General features: G+C 47.9%; 1 protein-coding gene across 1 annotated transcript in view; it reads left to right on the forward strand.

Moving 5' to 3' along the window:
* Window positions 1-19,634, forward strand: part of Wdfy4 (WDFY family member 4) — a 248,056-nt gene that overhangs the window by 213,101 nt on the left and 15,321 nt on the right. The window contains exons 48-54 of the mRNA XM_090345544.1: window positions 607-649; window positions 2,153-2,272; window positions 4,498-4,615; window positions 5,553-5,662; window positions 15,128-15,281; window positions 17,962-18,053; window positions 18,669-18,881. Coding sequence (XP_090201670.1) covers window positions 607-649; window positions 2,153-2,272; window positions 4,498-4,615; window positions 5,553-5,662; window positions 15,128-15,281; window positions 17,962-18,053; window positions 18,669-18,881 — 850 coding nt within the window. The remainder of the gene's footprint in view (window positions 1-606; window positions 650-2,152; window positions 2,273-4,497; window positions 4,616-5,552; window positions 5,663-15,127; window positions 15,282-17,961; window positions 18,054-18,668; window positions 18,882-19,634) is intronic.

Consider the following 19,634-nt stretch of genomic DNA (forward strand, 5'->3'; position numbering starts at 1 on the left):
TAGTTATTGTGATAATTATATTTTGATGGTATTGGGGTTTGAACTCAGAGCCTGGCCCTCACTAGGCAGGTGTTATGCAACTTAAACTGTGTCCTCAGCACCTCCCCTGCCTCCCCGCTTTCTTTTGGCTTTTGTTCATTTTTGGACAGTTTCACTTGTTTTTGGTGGGGCTTATCTTAGACTACGATCTTCCTATCTACAGCTTTCTGTGCAGCTGGGATTATAGGCCTGTGCCACCACACCAAACCACCTGTTTGCATTTTCAACCATCACATTTAATGTGAAATGAGGAAATGGGAGGCCAAGAAGGCTGAGAAGTGGCACAGGAAGTAGGCATGAGCTGTGAATGTTATCTGTCCCCCATTCCCATCCCCATCTCTCCCCATCCTTTGCACTAAAGGCAGCAGCACATTCTGGAGTCATGGATAAGGGACGGTGGCTGCAAGAGGCCAATCTTTATGGACAGGGTGAGACAAGAAGCATCTGGTTACGGTCTCCCTGTACCGGCCCTAAGGGCTGGCCAGGTGCCTGGGGAAGTCTGGTGCTTTCTGGTGCCTCTCCTCTTCATGTTCATGTTGATCATCACCATGATTTTCTGTCCCACAGGAGATACCCCAGCTTGGACAAGGCCGTGCTCCAGAGGTGGCAGGTACGATGGCTCCCCAGCGCTGCGTGGGTACAAAGCAGGAAAGAGCCTGTCCCAGTGAGATGGTGGGTGTGGTGTTCACTAGCAAGGGAGCATGTGCCAGGTGCTGGTGGCTCACACCTGTGTCCTTGCTTCTCAGGAGGCTGAGATCTGAGGATCTCTGTGCAAAGCCAGCTCACGTAGGAAAGTGTGAGACTCTTATCTCTAATTAAGCACCAAAAAAAGCCAGAGGTGGAGGTGTGACTCAAGTGGTAGAGCCCTAGTCTTGAGCAGAAAAGCTCAGGGACAGTCCCAGGCCCTGAGTTCAAGTCTCAGGACTGGCACCAAAGGAAGAAAAAAAGAAGAAGGGAGCACTGTATTTTAATGTACAAAAATGTCCAGACTCCCACATGATGGACAGTGAGTCTTAATTATTGGAGTCAGGTGTGTGTGTGTGTGTGTGTGTGTGTGTGTGTGTGTGTGTGTGTGTGTGTGATTGGGTGTAAGCTGTATGTGCTTACTTTTGCATCTCCCATCCTTGAAGAGACACACACACATACACACACACACACACACACACACACACACACACACACACACACAGGGGGGGGGAGTCACAAGTGTCCTTTGTTATTCTTTAGTCATCCTGGATGGCTGACTACAGCCCAGGCTTCTCTGTGAGGAGAAGCCCATGAGAGACAATCCTAGCTTTGACCACTGTTTCCCAAATGCCATCCATTTGTCCATCTGCAGTTCCAAGTGACAGCTTCCGCTTCCACACAAGGCCAGAGAAAATTTCATTTTCACAGTCCCAGAGCGAGGCAGGTCACCCAGTCCACTGGTAGAGGCCCCTTTCTCTGAGTCTGCCATGTCCTGAAGCTGATTTTTCTATTTATTTCTCTATTGGCAGTAGTGGGGATTGAGTTCAGGGCCTCACATGTGCTAGGCAGGCACTCTACCCCAGCTATTTTTTATGCCTTGATTGAGATAGGGTCTCACTGTATGCCAGGATGGTCTGGGGTACACTGTTGTGCCCAACCATTGTGCCCCCCTCATAGCTGAGATAACAGATATGTGCTGCCATGCCCTGCTATGGAGGGAGGTGGAGTCTCTCCAACTTTGATGGCTGAGCTGGTCTCCCGACTAGCTAGATTTGCAGACTCCTGCCACTGTGCCCAGTCTTATGTTTTCTAACTCTAAGAGTTCACCACATTTATACCCGTAGCACTCTGCTTTCAAGGATCATGTTGGTGTTAACACAAAGGAATGCTCTTTTTATTTTGCCTTTGAGTTGCTGAATTGTATTTTCTTTTTCTGACCAACGTAGCTTCCTGAATAAGATTTGTTTCGGGTCATGTTGAAATCGGCTCATGCTGCCTTGAGTTGGCAAGGGTTCCAATGGCCTAGATGCCCTTTGCCCGTCTTCCCTCTTGAGCCAGGGCATCCAACTGAGGCTGGAGGTTAGGCCCCTGGGCCTCTGAGGCTCTCAGAGACACTTAACAAATCCCTTCTTTGTCTCTCTGGTAGAAAAGGGACATCAGCAATTTTGAATACCTCATGTACCTCAACACCGTGGCTGGCAGGACCTGTAATGACCTCATGCAATACCCAGTGTTCCCCTGGGTCCTGGCTGACTATACCTCAGAGGTAAGACACTGTCACCAGCATTCGGTGGCATTCACAATCTTTCTCAACCCCGTCACAGGGCATCCCAAGTCAGCATGCCAAGGCTCAGGTGCTGGGTCCTGGTTCCAGTGCCAGCTCTGTCTGTGGCGTGACCAAAGAGAAGAGAGAGACACAGGCAATGATTCACTCTTCTTGTAGCTTGACTGCAGTGACTAAGTGGGCTCCCCTCAGGATGTGGACTGAGATACATAGCACTAGATACAAAACCAGCTCACACATCTTTTTCCACCTTAATTCCCTGGACCTCAGCAGGAAGGGGGAGGATGAGGAAGAAATCTGCACAGCTGGACTAAAGAGCTGTGTGTGTCTGCACAGGGTAGCTAGGCTCAGAGCTAGGGCCTGACCTCCTGGGCTGTAGTCAGTGTAGAATATATGTGAAGGACAGAAGGTTGTAGATTGAAGGCTCAGAGCAGCCTGGCCAGCGCTGCCTAAGATTCTTAGATGGCAGAGTCCAAGATTTGAAAGAAGGAGACTCAGTCTTTTGGAACATCCCCACTGAAGACAAGACCAGCCACAAGGTGCTACCTTCTCACCCAAGGTCAAGTCCTGTGTTAACTCACACCTTTGCCCAGCAGAGCTTATTTTGTTTAAGTCCTTTCTGCTTAACTCATACCCTGTGTTTACAACTATGATGACTTGTTGGGATATTTGATCTAAAAATATGGAGTTCCGATGTGCTTTGAAACAGCTGGAGGCGTGACAACTGTGAAGTCCACTGGCCTGGCAAGGCAGGAGGCAGAAGCTGGAATGGTCTCCATGCAAACCCCTCACTGTGGGTCTGAGGAAGGGTTACGTCCTCTTTCCCTGCCTGGTGCATGTGCGTGTTAGAAGTAGTGACATCCCGGTTTTAGGAGACCTTGTGTTAATGTAGCACCAGTGGAAAGAAAGATTTATAAAGAAACACAGACCTGGAACTGGGAGTTTGGCCTAGTGGTAGAATACTTGCCTAGCATGTACGAAGGCCCGGGTTTGATTCCTTGATATCACATACATAGAAAAAAAAAAAGCCAAAATGCTGCTGCTCAAGCGGTAGAGCTCTAGCCTTGAAAAAGCCCAAGGACTGTACCCAGGCCCTGAGTTCAAGCCCCAGGACTGGCCAAAACAAAAAAAAATGTAGAAAAATCTGGGGCCAGGAGTTTGGCCTAGTGGTAGAGTGCTTGCCTAGCATGTACGAAGACCCAGGTACTATTCCTCAATACCACATACATAGAAAAAGCTGGAAGTGGTGCTGAGGCTCAAGTGGTAGAGCTGTATGTAGCCTTAAGAAAGTTTAAGGACAGTGCTCATACCTCGAGCTCAAGCCCGGGACTGGCCAAAAAAAAAAAAAAGAAAGAAAGAAACACAGACCCAAGAATTATCACCTTCAACTAACATTCAGACATCTTTGCTTTCAAAAACAAAAGTCCCCTTAGCACCAGGGGCTTATGTCTAGAATCCTAGCTACTCAGAAAGCTGAGAGTCACAGTTAGAAATCAACCCACACCAACATATCTATGGGACTTTTATCTCGAAGAAAACAGCTAAAAGCTCAAGTGGTAAAGTGCCAGCCTTAAACAAGAGTGTTAGACCCTGAGTACTGGCGCACGTGCACACACACACACACACACACACACACACACACACACTTCTCTGAGGATACCTGGCTTCAAGCTCTTCCTGTCCCCATAATGGGAGTGATCCCAAGGTCAGGGCCAGCATTATGCACCTGTAGTGTCCAGAAGGGAGTGGGCCTCTAGAGAAAAAAGTAAAAAAAAAGGAACATTTCTCCTTCGTTTCTACCCCAAGACAGATGACTTCCAGTTCCTATAAAATCAGTTTGTTTCTGAGCAGGGACCTTGAACTATTGGAAGAAAGGGCAGGGGCTAAATGCCTCAGAGGCAACAGGAAAGCTTTGGGAAGTGTCTTTTCAGTAACTGGTAGTCATGTTCTGATTTGGGTCAACTTGGAACAGGTTCAAGTGTGAACTCAATCTTCCCCTCCTCTCATCTCCCATCTCTCCCCTCTTAAGTCTTTGTGGATCACTGACTTTGGAGCCATAAAACTCTGGCTAGCCAGCTAATCACCAGAGGGGGGGGTCAAACCAAATGATAATAAACCAATAAAAGGAATCATAAAACTAAAGAGCGTGACTCCTGGGGCACTAGAGGGCTGGGGGAGTTAACTTGAGCTGCACATCTGTTTTCTAGACATTGAACTTTACAAATCCCAAGACATTCCGGGATCTTTCCAAGCCCATGGGCGCTCAGACCAAGGAAAGGAAGCTGAAGTTTATCCAGAGGTATAAAGAAGTTGAAAAGACTGATGGTAGGTAGAGCCCAGCTTGATTGTGTGTGTGTGTGGGGGGGGTAGCACTCTTTACCCAAGTGCATTGAAGTGATATCATGATTCGGGTGATCACACAACCTCTAGATGACTACACCTGAACAATGAACTCCCTGGCCCAGTAGTTAGCACCTGAACACACAGGAGTACCACCTAGAAAAGCACATTAAAAATAGTGAAACAGGTTTCATGAGCCAGATGCTAGGGGCACACACCTATAATCTTAGCTACTCAGGAGCCTGAGATCTAAGAAGGTTGGTTCGAAATCAGTCTGAGCAGGAAAGTTTGTAAGACTCTTACCTCTAATTGAACACCAAAAATCCTGAAGAAGAGCTTTGGCTCAAGTGGTAGAGTGATAGCCATGAGCAGGAAAGCTCAAGAATAGCACCCAGGCCTTGAATTCAAACCCCAAGACTGGTGTCAGGTGAGGGGTGTGTGTGTGTGTGTGTGTGTGTGTGTGTGTGTGTGTGTGTGCGAGCGCGTACGCATACTCGCACTGGGGCTTGAGTTCAATGTCTAGGTGCTATTCTTTAGCTTTTTTGCTCAAGACAGGCACTCTGCTATTTGTGCCATACCACCATTGTGGTAGCTGTCTTTCTAGTCCAGGCTGTCTTTGAACCTCGATCCTCAGATATCTGTCTGCTGAGTAGCTAGGATTCCAGGCATGAGCCACCAGCACCCAGCCACAGCTTGTACTTGCCTGGCTCTGGTTCCCCAGTGTTCTTCATCTGTACCTCATCTTCACAACTATTGCCACACTGATTGGCATCTGCACTCATATTAACATCTTAATGTCCTCCTTGAAATCTTCCCAGTGCCTCAACTTAAGGGAATGCAATTGTTTTTAAGGAGGGGGTGGCTTGCATGTCCACTGCCTGCAGCCCTCAGACATGTCCTGTCCTCTGTCCTCTCGTTGCAGGAGACATGACCTTCCAGTGCCACTACTACACACACTATTCCTCAGCCATCATCGTTGCCTCCTTTCTTGTCCGGATGCCACCCTTCACCCAGGCTTTCTGTTCTCTGCAGGTGAGGTTCTGGCTACTCGTTCTGCACATGAGCATGCAAGGGCACATGTGTTCATACACCCCCCCTACACACACAGGGCAACCCTTTCCTCACAAAGGCCAGCCCTGGTCTGTGATTTGGCTCTTAACACTTGAGCCACAGTACCACTTCTGGCCTTTTCTATGAATGTGGTACCAAGGAATTGAAGCCAGGGCTTCGTGTTTGCTAGGAAAGCACTCTACTACTAGGTCACACTCTTGACCCCCTAAAAACTCAGTTCTTGATTTCTGCTGGACATTGTCTCCTAGATGGATTCTGCCCTTGAACTACTGAGAGACTCTTGCGAAGACTGAATAGCAAAGAAGAAAAGAAATGAAGGGGGGAAATAGAGAAATAGCATACATAAGATGTATGGGAAAAGAGAGCAGGAATCTTGGAGACTAGAATGGCGGTCAGTCAAAGATGAGAAAAACAAACAGAAGGAAAACAGAGTGCATGCATGCAGAGTATAAGCTACAACAGGACAAACAAGAAGTCTGAATACTGAAGCAAGTAGCTTACCCAGACAATGAAAACTATCCCCAGCTCACCCACCATCAACTAACAAACCAGCATGCCAGTTGAGGACTGCCAGGCTATTGCAAATAAACACAAAGGATTCCTGATTAAATTTGAATTACAGACAACAGAGACTTTTCAGATAAACAATGGCTACCAAAACACTTTTCTATTGTTTAATCTGAAGTTTCAAATTATCTGGATGTCCTGTGCTTGACTTGGCAAGGTTGAAGTGAGTCAACCTGATTACCAAGTGGGTGTGGATGGTGCCCAAGACCTGTGGAGTTTCAGAAGCGATGTTCAGGTGGGAAGCATTATGAGGAGACTCTCAGTCTGAGATCCTGCATCCCAGGAACCCCTCTCCTTCAGGCCCAGGTTGGGGTGGGGAAAGCTGCCAGGGAGACCAGCCACAGCCACCTAGCATAGCTCATTGCAAAGTGAACACAGCACAGGGTTGAGTGCATGGCTGACTCGATAGGGTTTGTGACAGTCCTATGAGGATGGAGGCCAGAGCCACATGAATAGTGGGCCACTGGACACGTGGACCGAGCCTCATGCTGGAGAAGCATGAGCGTCCGATGAACTGTATTCTCATCAGCAAAGTCCTCTCTCTTACCCTGCCTACCTCTCTCTCCTCCCCCCCTCTCTTTCTCTCCCTCCCTCCCTCCCTGCCCCCTTCTCTTTCTTGTGCCAGTACTAGAGCTTTAACTCATGACCTACATACTTTTCCCTTAGCATTTTTTTTTTTTGCTCCAGGCTGGCACTCTATCACTTAAGCCATCCCTCCATTTTCAGCTTCTTGGTGGTAGATTGGAGATAAGAATCTTACAGACTTTCCAACCATGACTGGCATTGAACCATAGTCCTCAGATCTCAAACTCCTGAGTACCTAGGATGCCAGGCATGAGCCACCAGTACCTAGCAAGGTCACTTGTTATGATCATTCAGAATGTGAACCCTGAAAGACCAAAGGCCACCATGGGCCAGCACTAAAGGCAACTTCCAAGGCCCTGGGCAAAAGTGGAGCCACAAAGTCAAGGTACTTTGACCCTGTATGGAGCAAGCCCCGCCCCCCATCTTCTGTTTCTTGGCACAAATTCCTCTTTCCTTCATGGCGTGACTCGTCTAGACATTGTATAACCCCCTCTCCCTGGAAATTCACTCAAAAATAATAAGCGTGCTTCCCCTGAGCCTTTCTCAGGCAACAAGCATTTTAAGTAAGTTTGGTTTGGAGAATGAATGGTCCCAGAGCTGCGTCCTGTGCCAGGGATCCCATCCAGATGTTGCTCATTAATCCACGCAAAATGATGAACATCGTTGGGCTGATAATGGTGATGGATTCCGTACTGCTTTCCATCCAGGGAGTTTAAATGCTTAAAATGCTTTCAAGAGTTTCTTGTCCCTTCAGTAGGGCTACATTAAAGCTGGGAAAAATACAGCTCTACCTGTTGCTAAGGGTCTTTTCACCTGGGGAGGCGAGGGATGGAAATAGAGCCTCAGCCTTCAACTGTGAGCCCAGCTTGGCCATTTAATACCTACAAAATATCCAAGTTACGTTACCTCTGGAAATGAGGGTTAATTACATCCATCTCACCAGGCTGTTGAAACAATTAAATGAGGAAATGTGAGGGAAGCCCTTAGCTGGAGTGATCCATCACTGTTAGTTCTGCTATCAGCCAGATCTAATCTGAGCAGCTCTGAATCTGGTCAGAGCTGGTCTCCTCTGGTCTAAATTAGCATAAGGCAGTTTGGACTACATCACCACGTTCCAGAGTCATGTAAGCCAGACTAAACAGGTGTGAAGAAGCCCATGTAGAGATTTGGGTAGTGGCCACTCTGAAAGCTAATCACCAGTTTGAGCCAGCTCTATCCATTGGTAACCAGGCCAAACTAGTTTGAGATGGTCTGAGTATGAGTGTGTCCCTTGGCCCGCCATGCTGAAATCTGTGCTATGAGTTGGTATCTTTTGGCTCAAGTCTGTTTTTGACAGATTGGCTCTGCCAAGTTGGAAGTGTGTGATTCTGTCTCAGCTTCTGACCTTCAGATGACTTTTCTAGTAGGCTGTAATTGGCCCAAGGCCTTTGGAACTAGTGGAAGAAACAGCCATCTTCTGCTTCCTCCTTTGAACAAAAGATACATTTTAAGCTGGATGCTTAACCTAGCTGCTTAAGAGGCTAAGATAGGAGTACTGTGGTTCAAAGCCAGCCCTGGCAGGAAAGTCTGTAAGCCAGAAGTGGAGCTGTGGCCCAAGTGGTAGATGGCTAGCCCTGAAAAGAAAAGCCCAGGGACAGTTCCCAGACCCTGAGTTCAAGCTCCAGAACTGTGTTAGTTCTCCTCATCAGAATGGGTACAAAAGCCACATGTGTGGAAGGAATGCGAGTGACTCCATTTGGGAGCCCTGGACGCCATCATGTTCTGGTGTTTTCCCTCCATCCCTTCTGCCCCCTGGGGGAGGAGCCCACCCGGCTCTTCTCAGGAACTCCTGTAGTGGCTGGAAAGAGGCCTCCTTACCCTCAGTGGCCCTAGGAGCTCACTTCAAAATTCCACAAGGATTAGGGAAGAGTAAGAAAGGTGGGGAGAGTGTGGACTGCCTTCTACGTGGGCTGCAAACCCCAGCTGAGCCTGTGCTCAGCCCCAGCCTTTCCATTCCACACTTTGCAAGCTCTGACCCCCCACCTTCCAGCAGGGTGAATGAGCCAGCATGGGGGAGGTCAGGCTCTAGGCTGGGGCCCAGGGTCTGGGAGTGAGGGCCCTATGTCCCTGATTCTGTAGTCTAACACTGAGCAAATCACTGGCTTTCTCTGGGATTTAGTTTCCTTGGTGAAATACAGGTGAGGAGCTACTTTTGAAGGCCCCTTTTCATTGCACTAGGCTCAACCACTTATTAAGCACCTGTGTTTCTGGGTGCTGCCAAGTATGTTGTATGTGTGCATGTATATAAATGTGTGTATTTATATATACATATATTTATACACATTTGTAAGTATATATAAGTGTATATAACATAAATGTATATGTAAATGTATATATACCTATAGTAGTTTTTTTAGTTAGCCAGGTGCTATTAGCTTGTGACTGTAATCATAGCTACTCAGGAGGCTGAGATATAAGGATCATAGTTCAAAACCAGTCTGAGCAAAAAAGCTTATGAGAGTCCTCAATTAACCTGCAAAGAGCTAGAGTGAAAGTGTGGCTCAAGTTATAGAACACCAGCCTTGAGTGAAAAATCCAAGTAAGAGCACAGGGGCCTGAGTCTAAGTCCCAGCAATGGCATACATTTTTTTTTCTTGTAGCAATATATACAATAATACATGATATAATACACACCCATGAACTCTACATGTTAAATTGGAGTTCGGGTTATTAGGTACATCCCAGAGTTGGTTAATCATCACCACCACCTACTTCCAGACTTTTAAAACTTCCTGGGGCTGGGAGTTTGGTCTAGTGGTAGAGTGCTTGCCTAGCATGCACAAAGACCCGGGTTCAAGTCCTCAGTACCACATACATAGAAAAAAGCTGGAAGTGGTGCTGAGGCTCAAGTGGTAGAGCTCTAGCCTTAAGAAAGCCCAAGAACAGTGCTCAGGCTCTAAGTTCAAGGCCCAGGCCTGGCAAAAAAAAATTTTAAATCTCCTTGGTCTTTAAACTCTAGCCGTTCAACACCCGCCCTCCAGTCATCCATGTCAGTTTCGGGTAACCCCATCCTGCTTGCTAGCTCTACAGATTTCACAATGCTAATCTTCAGATAAATGGTGCCATGTGATTCCTGTCTTTTCGTGACTGGTTGCCCACATTTAGCAGCATATCTTCAAGCCTCATCCATGTTGCAGAAGCCATCACTATTTCCAGAGAGGAGTCATTTTCCATGGCGTGTATCTATCACCTTCTGCTCATATATATGGGCTATCTTTAAGTAGGTTTATTTAGATACTTTGATTGAACATGTCCATTTTGGAGCACAATGCATCTTGATCACTGTCACCACTCCCACCATTCTCTCGTCCAATCCTGGGCCTCCCCAAGTCCCCTGGTTCCATTTTCACCAGTGTGCCCATCATGACTGTTCACCCACTCTTCTTTCCATTGTCTGCCCCTCTCCCAGTGACCTCCTTCCCCACAACACACGTCCCGGCTCCTGGGTATTCAAGTTGTCAGTGTGTAAGTTATCACCCCCTCCCCCCGCATGCTCAGTCAACCTGATGGTGTTATATGTGCAGATGGTCTGTGCATGTTCTCATATAGCTTTATAATTCAGATCCAACTTGCATCCTTTCTTCCTCCAAGCCTCCTTTACTTCCTTTAACAGAATTTTGTTCCAGGTCCAAACTTTTCCTTGCACATGACTTCACATTGTGCTTCCAGGTGGAGAAGCAAAATTCCATCGCATCTCCCTTTTGACTGCATGGGGCAGTCAGCTGGTATTGCAACATTGTGCAGGCTGCTGACATGCAGCATGGGGGCTCTGCTAGGGAGCACCTGTGCTGTCATGTGCTTTGTGCTAGGACAAAAGGCCTACTCTGGGCTAATGTGGCCTGCTGGACTGATGACAGGAAGGCAGAGTCAGGTACTGCCCTGGAAAATTGCATGTTGTGCATAACACTGTGGAGACTCCACAAGCATACATGCAGCCAGGGAAGTGCAGTTGAGGACCCCCCTGACTCTGATGTAAAAGTGTTTTATGGCACTTATTTATTAATAGAATTTTGTGCAAATGTCCTTAAGTCTGGGATGGTACCAGAATCGTGGCTTAACCACAAACATTGTATTTTCCTGTCCCCAACTTGTTTCTCAATGATAGAGTCTTACAGTATGGCACAACCAGCCCTAGTATTCCTGAGGATCCCCCCAAACCCTCAGAGCCATACCCAGATACCTTATACGGAATGGCATCGTGTTTATCAAGAACCTACACCCTGCCTTCCATATACTTCTGTGTATCGTCTCTCAACTACTCATCATACTTAATACAGCGAGAATGCCATGCAGATAGTTGATCTACTGTACTGCTCAGGGATTAATGATGAGAAAAACATCTGGATATATTCAGGAAAATTCTAATTTCCTTTTCTCTGTGTGTGTGTGTGTGTGTGTGTGTGTGTGTGTGTATGTGTTGGTACTATAGCTTGAACTCAGGGCCTAGGCTCAATTCTATAACTTCTTCTTGGCTCAAGATTGGTGCTCTTCTACTTGAGACACACGTCCATTTCTGACTGAGTCTCACAGACTTTGCTGCCCAGGCTGGCTTCAAACCTTGATCTTCATATCTCAGCCTCCTGAGTTGCTAGGATTACAGGTGTGAGCCACCTATACCCAGTTATTCTCAAATATTTTCCATGTACAGGTGATGGAATTTATGCATGTAAACTTCTGGATCCTTGTGCACTGCATGACCTGAACAGGTGACGCTGATAGGCAGTGTGATGAGATGCTGTCAGCTGTCTACTCCAAGACCCCTTCCCCAGACAATGTGAGCTTTTGTCTCCTCAGCCAGGGTCTGGCCCCTGTCTGTATCCCAGCATGCTGTAGTTCTCACGGATCCTGCCTGATTGGAGCTGGGATCTGAGGACATCTAGAAAGCTGAGTCACTGAAAGACCATGACCCCACTGCACCCCAGCCCTGAGGCCCATTTCTGCCCCAGCCAAAGCCCAAGTGACTCTCAGGCCTGAGATCATACCATCCTGGGTAGGACCTGGCAAAGAAGCCCTTGCTCAGTCAAGAACACAGCGTTGTATCTGTGACTGCATTTAATAAGACATGGAATAAAGTGCTGTGTTAATTAAGTCACAGCCCGTGTGAAGTCAGCTGTTACCAGCAGTGGGGAGAGGGTTTTCTGAACCACCTGAGGAGAGACGGCTGGCTTTTATGTTAGACAGATGCTCACTGCAGAGGGAAGTGAGAATTCTGGGTAGATGTAGCTGCATCGTGGCTGTTGTTCTGGTTGAGGAAAGGAGTTCCTGGGTCAGGGCATAACCATGCACCCTGCCTGTATACCCTGCTCGACATCTGCAGTCTCAGTACCAACCACACTCCTAGCCTCTTGAATGCTTTTACCTGACATATTTTCCCTGCCCATGTCAAAGCAGGGTATAACAATATAGAGATAAAGTACTTGCCCAGGGATAATAGTATGGACTGTTCTAGAGTGTATCAGGTTATAGTGACAGAGCGTGATCTCTGATATTTCATGATTTCATGTCAGTATCCAGCTGTCGTGGTCACCCTTTTCCCCTCACTGTAATGCTCTGGATTTTGATTAGCAAGACTGAATGTCTCAACAGATTTTTAACTGGGGAAAGAAGCCTTGGAATGCAATATTTCTGAGCCCTCAAATATTGAAAATAGGTTTCTGGCATCTCTCTCTCTATCTATATCTATATATCTATATATATGAGAGATGTCTTAATTGGGCAGAAAACCAAAGGCTCTTTGGCTCTGGCTTCCATCCATTGTCTTTTAGATTGAATGTCACATGGGAGAAATTTCTTTCCATCGCAAGTTGTTTCTGTTGTTGACGCTGGTGACCTTGCTGTTATTTTTAACCATCCATGTGGATACACATAGTACTTTCTTTTCTTGATAGTCATGAATAGCCAAGGACCTGAAACAACAGCAGATCTTGGTTCAAGTATTTTCTCTGATGGATTCTTTGTGCCTTTTATCTTCCAGGCTTAATTTTGTTGCTGTTTTATTTCATTTGTATTTGGACTTTGGCACTTAAACATTCTGTAAGCCTAAGATCTATGTCTCTTTCTTCCTTTCATCTTCTTTCCCCTCCCTTCCTTCCTTCCTTCCTTCCTTCCTTCCTTCCTTCCTTCCTTCCTTCCTTCCTCCTTCCTTCCCTCCCTCCCTCTCTTTCTTCCTTCTTTCCTTCCTTGTTTCCTTCTTTCCTCTTCCATCCTTGAGAATTAAGTCATAGCTGGAACTCACTCCCAGCATCCACTAGAGTTGATGTCAAGCTACAAACTTACAATACAAATAACAAAGCAGCTCTACTTTTTCTTCTAGGGAATTTGGTGTTTTCTTTTGTATTGCAGAAGTGAGAAAAACCCATTAATTTTGAAACAAATGTATGCAAATGCATTTATTAATATAGGAAATAGGAAAATCAGTTATTGCTTCTTTTATAAATAATACAGGCTTAAAAGTTTTAAAGATATTACTTTTGCTAAAATACATTAGACAGCTGTGAAAAAAATAACATTTTTCTTGGTGGTAATATCTTTAACCAGATTTGTAGCACTAACAATATTTCCTATGTATATATTATTTTTATTTAATACAGGTAATCTTTTTATTACCAAATCATATTGTTTCTCAGGAGATTACCATCAGTGCTCATAAAAGCTGCAGAGGAAAAGTGGGAGGGCAAGAAGACATCAATCTTCCCCAGATGTAGGGCTCAGGCTGCAGATTAAAATACACAAAGCTCTTAATACATTTCAATGAGTGACTCGTTAGGTTCAGATTTATTTAGACTCTCCTGATTTTCTTTCTATTTCTATTCAAATTGGATGGTGGACATTATCCTAGCTGGGAACCACGTGACCTCGGGCACACAGTGCTGTTTCTGATGGTCGTGTCTGATCAAGACCCTATGGAGCACTGGCCCGCTTGGCAGCTCTGCCCCTCAGTAAAAGACACATTGGATCTTCAAGTCTGATGCAGAAAATTGACCATCCAGTCCATGCCCACCTGGACACTCAGGTGTGGCCCTGGGCTCTGTGATAGGTCCTTCCCTCCCAGAAAGAGCTGAAAACCCCTGAGCCCACATTCTCTAGACCACATTTGCCTGGGTCCAAGGACAATATGGCTGGGCTGAGCCTTAGGGGTTCGGAGACTGAATACAAAGTGAGGGCCCTGGGGCCATGTGTGTTGAAATCCAAGCTTACGGAGACAAGTGCCACAAACATCCCATCCTCCTGGAACTGCCCTCTGTCCCCTGGTGCCCCTGCAAGTGTTCTGTGCTCAAGGCTGAAGCCACTGGGCCATGCTCCTTCCTGTCTTTCTTTCCTCTTCAGCCAAAAAGGCTGCCTAAGAGATACCCTGACCTATCAGCTTCTTCTGCAGCTCTGTTTCTTCCCAAGGCCTCGTCCTGCTCATGCAGCTCTGCTGGCTTATTTGGTTTGCAGATTCACCTCTAGGTTGGCTTGTCCAGGAAACTTTCACAGACTCCCACACAGAAGGGCTGCCCTATCTCTGCCTTGTAGTTGGCTTTTATCTCCTGCTTGTAACAAACCTCTCAAGAACCACATCTAGATCATGATTGGAAGACAGCAGGGGCAGAGAGAGCCTCAAGATTCTGATCTCCAGTTAACTAGGAAAAATAAAAGACCAGAACAGGAAGTATGATTCAAGTGGTAGAACATGTCAGCCTTAAGTGAAAAAAGCAAGGATAAGAGGCCCTTAGTTCAAACCCTGGTACCCACATGAACACATATGACATACACGTACATGCACACACACACACATATGCATTCAGAGAGAGATAGGTTGAAGTCATTCTGTGTGTGTGTGTGTGTGTGTGTGTGTGTGTGTGTGTGTGTGTGTGTGTCATAGGGCTTGAACTCTGGACCTTGGACTCTTAGATGTTTGCTCAAGGTACTCTACCATTGGAAAGTAACTGCTCTACTTCCAGTCTTTTGCTGGTTTTAACTGGAAATAAGAGTGTTATGAACTTTCCTGCCTGAGCTGGCTTCCAACCACAGCCCTCAGATTTCAGTCTCTTGAGTAGCTAGGACCACAGGTGTGAGCCACATAATCCATGCACAGGCTGGTAGATGAACCCAGGCTGAGAGGGTGAACGAGAAGTCCCAGTGGCAGAACCCCCTCCCCCCTCTCTCTCTGTGGTGAGACAGATGACAGAGCCCCATGCAAGGGGCCTGGCCTTCCTGGAGACATTCTGGTCATGTTGGTCCCTCTTCCCCCAGGGCGGAAGCTTCGACGTGGCAGACCGGATGTTCCACAGTGTGAAGAGTGCGTGGGAGTCAGCCTCTAGGGAAAACATGGGTGACGTCAGGGAACTGACCCCGGAGTTCTTCTACCTGCCCGAGTTCCTAACCAATTACAATGCAGTGGAGTTTGGTGAGTGGAGGCCTGGGAGACACTGGATGGGCTGGGGAGGTGAGGAAATGGAGGCTCTTTCCTGTAGCTCCCCGTGGAAACTGACTCTTATCAGAGTCTTCACTGGGCAGCTCCGTAAGCAGGCCTGTATCATCAGGACTTCCTCTGGGCGACGGTGTCCCCATGCATAGGTGGTGGCTGGGAAGGATGCTGGGACCAGGTTATCTGATTGTGCTGGCTGCCATGCCCTTCCATCTAAGAGCCCTGGGCCTCAGTTTGCAACATGGCCGCCAGGGGTCAGGAGGCCTTTCTGTAGCCCAGATGTGGCCCTACCCTGCTCTAAGTATCTGCCCTCCACTGTGACAATGGACAGATCGCTAGGCGGTGGCTCTGTTGCTCTTACAGCCCCAAATTAGCCTGGCCTCATTCCCACATTAAAAGAAGGGGCAGCAGATGCTGCAGCTGTTCTGGATGAGGCCCTCCCGCAGAGTGGCCCGCAAGCCTTCAGTGCTGTTGTGTGCAAGGGTAAATTAAGACCATTTGCCAAGAGGATGAGGGGCATTAGCAAGCTCTCCCCATCCCAGAGTTTCCTTCCTTGGCAATTCCCTGTTCTCTTCAAACAGCGCATATGAGCACTCCTCCTGAGCTGGGCCCTGGGGCACGGGGAGGCCACCCCACTAGCTGCATCCACTGGACTGGGTAGGCTCGGAAATGTGTTCTTCTCCTGTTAGACCAGAGGAAGAACTGGACACATCCAAAGGATAGTTCCCAACATGGATGGTGAGGCTCAGGGCAGGGGTAAGTCAGGGATGGCGGAAGCCAAGAGGGAAAGCTCCAGGCAGCCTTGGGGAGGAGGAAAAGCTGAAGCTGTCTCTGCCTTAGCCTCCCAGCTGGACTGCCTGAGGAAGATGTGGCAGGCTTAACTATAGAAGTAACAGCTGGCCAGGAGCGTGGTCTAGTGGTAGAGTGCTTGCCTCACATGCACGAAGCCCTGGGTTCCATTCCTCCATACCACATACACAGAAAAATCCAGAAGTGGTGCTGTGGCTCAAGTGGTAGAGCTCTAGCCTTGAGAAAGTCCAAGGACAGTACCCAGACCCTGAGTTCAAGCCCAGGACTGGCAAAAAAAAAGTAACAATATTTTCTAGGAAGTGAGGAGAGTGAGTCTTTATGAAGCACCACCTGTATGCAGACAATGCCCAGGCCCTGGCGATTGAGTTGGGTCTCCTGAAATGATTTCTCATGATGGTATTTACATCCTGAGTAGGGAAAGGGGGAAGGGATAAGAAATACAGACAGAGATCAAAGTGAGCCAGGCACCAGTGACCCACACCTATTATCCTAGTTACTCAAGGGACTGAGATCTGAGGATCATGATTAAAATCTCGTCTGGCCAGGAAAGTTCATGAGACTTTTCCACAATTAACCCTCAGAAAACCAGAAATGGAGCTGTGGCTCAAGAGGTAGAGAGCTAGCCATGAGCAAACAAGCTCAGGGGCAGTGTCCAGACTCTGAGTGCAAGCCCCAGGACTAGCACAGGAAAAAAAAACATAGAAAAAGAAGTGCAGCTGTGAGGTGCTATATAACACTTGGTTTGCAAGTAACTCAGAGGGATCCATGTTCTTCTAGTCCCCAAGAAGGACTGCCTGTGATGGGACTGTCTATGATGAGAGCTGAGACTCAGAGGTGAGAGGGCCAGGCCAGAAATGGAAAGAAAATGGAAGGGGGTTTATTCCACTTGTACCATGGAGGCCCTGGAGGCGTGGGCACAGAGGTCAGTGGGACTGTAGCTGCCCTGTAATGAGAATCCGTCAGTCCTGGTATGATCAGACACGCCATCTTCTGCTGGCCTTTTATGGTCTGTTGTCATCAACTCCAGTTTCACGAGAGGGGACACTGGCTCCCAGAGAGATCAAGCACCAGGGTCCAGGACACACAGCTAAGGAGGAGGGGAGAGACTCGGGCGAGACCGGGCTCCTGTTCTTACTGTCAAGCGAATCCCTACCTAAAAAAATCCTCTCTTTAGCGAGGCGCCAGTGGCTCAACCCTGTGATCCTAGCCATTCAGCCATTCAGGAGGCTGAGATCTGAGGATCGTAGTTTGAGGCCAACCTGGGCAAGAAAGCTCTTGAGACTCTTATCTTCAGTGAATCACCCCAGAAGCCAGAAGTGTACGTATGGCTCAAGGGGTAGAGCGCTGGCATGAGCAAAAATAAAACAAACTCAGGTACTGTACCTAGGCCCTGAGTTTGAGCCCCAAGACTGGCACCAAAGGAGAGGAGGGGAGGAAAGAACTGGAGTAGAATTTAGTGAGTGATATGTGTTAAATATCCCATAGAGTCTGGCATAAACGTGGCTGTTCACTGAGTGCCAGCTTGTATTATTAGTAACACTGCATCCACTCTGTCATTTAAGCATGTGGATGGAAAGGAATTTTGTAGGGAGGACGATGTAGCAACAGGAGTGACACTGGATCTGTGTGTGATTTGAGAGTCCAGTCCTGCCATTGCCTGGAAAGCAGGGAGGACCTCAGGGAGGAGGTGAGGATGACTTTCCAGACAGGAACAGGAAGCACTATGGCCCGTGTCACTCTCATTTATACCACATAGAACCGGCAATCCCAGAGGGCTCTGTTCTCAGCTTCCCACGACTCAAAGTGGACCGCAGTGACCCCAACCCACAATGTCTCGCTTCCCTTCCAGGTTGCATGCAGGATGGAACTGCACTGGGGGATGTGCAGCTCCCTCCCTGGGCAGATGGAGACCCTGGGAAGTTCATCAGCCTGCACAGACAGGTGAGGCACACCAGAGGCCACACTCCAGAGGGCCACCTCGGGGTCCCCTCGCTCTCCGTGGAGGCTTTCTGCGGGAAGAAGCCAGAGATGGGCGAGCCTTGTCCTGGGAGGCAGGGAGCCTCTGGGCTGTTGTAAGAGATCCCTTCACTTGTTTGAAGTGGGCATCTCTGCAGGAAGGAAGCTGATTCTGTGTGTGTGTGCGCGTGAGTGCGTGAGTGCGTGCATGCGTGCACCAATCCTAGGGCTTGAACTTAGGGCCTAGGCACTGTCTCTAAGCTTTTCTCACTCAAGGTTAGTGCCCTACCACTTGAACCCCATCTCAACTTCTGGCTCTTTTGGTGGCTAGCTGTAGACAGGAATCTCAAGGGCTTTCCTGCCCGGGCTGGCTTTGAACTGGGATCCTCAGCTCTCAGCCTCCTGAGTAGCTAGGATGCCGGGCCTCACCACTGGCATCGGTGACTTATTCTTTCTGGGTACCTGGAATTCGTGTTAGTCCCGTAGCTCAGCACAGTTCCTTAGCAGAGCCAGCGCAGGAAGCACAGTGCCTCCAGATTGGTGGGGTGCAGCCCACATGCCTCCATGCTTGGGTTCACCCTCGCTGGGTTTCCGTCCCAGGCTCTGGAAAGTGACTTCGTCAGTGCCAACCTCCACCACTGGATAGACCTCATTTTTGGGTACAAGCAGCAGGGGCCAGCCGCAGTGGAGGCCGTCAATACCTTCCACCCCTACTTTTACGGTGACAGAATGGACCTGGGCAGCGTCGGCGACCCCCTGATCAAAAGCACCATCCTGGGATTCGTCAGCAACTTTGGACAGGTGCCCCGGCAGGTATTGCAACCCACAGCATTGTCTGGCCTTCTCGGAGGAGCTGGGCGCTGTGAGCTTGGCAGGGGGGGGGAGGATGAAGCCAACCTGTCCTGTGGGAGCTGGGGGGGGGCACACTGAAGGGGCAGCCTGTGCCCTCGGGATCAGGGCCTGTCACTGCCAACACTGATTCAGTGATGACATCATTATGATAGTGTTCATGGCTCTTCCTCTGTGGCATGTGATTGGCTCAGTATCAGAGTTTGGAAGTCAGGGCATTATCTGTGCTCAGCTTGCTTCGCTGGTACTCTACTACTTGTTCCAACTGCACTCTTACCTTTTGCTGGTTAACCAGTGATGGAATCTCACAGACTATTTCTGCCCTGGCTGGCTTTGAACTGTGATCCTTCAGATTTCAGGATACCAAGTAGTTAGGATTACAGGGTTATTATTTCCAGTGAGTTAAGGCATATCAAATAGTTTGAAAATGCCTGAAATATGACTAGCACTTAGTGAATGTTAGTTTTTTGTGTGTTTGTGTCATTGAGTATTCTTATAAGTTCCTGGGTATAATTAAGATTTGGGGGAGGGGTATGGTGGCACACACCTGTAATCCCAACTGTTTAGGAAGTAGAGATGGGAGGATGATGGTTCAAAGCCAGCCAAAAGGTAAAATATTAGTAAGACTCTCTCCTCTCCCATCTCAACAAAACAAAGCAGAGCATAGAAGGGCACTTTTATGATCCCATCTATACAGAAGGGAAAAGTAGGAGGATC

Source organism: Megascapheus bottae, chromosome 15 (assembly GCF_031878675.1).
Source record: "Megascapheus bottae isolate mThoBot1 chromosome 15, mThoBot2.hap1, whole genome shotgun sequence".
Taxonomy (NCBI): domain Eukaryota; kingdom Metazoa; phylum Chordata; class Mammalia; order Rodentia; family Geomyidae; genus Megascapheus; species Megascapheus bottae.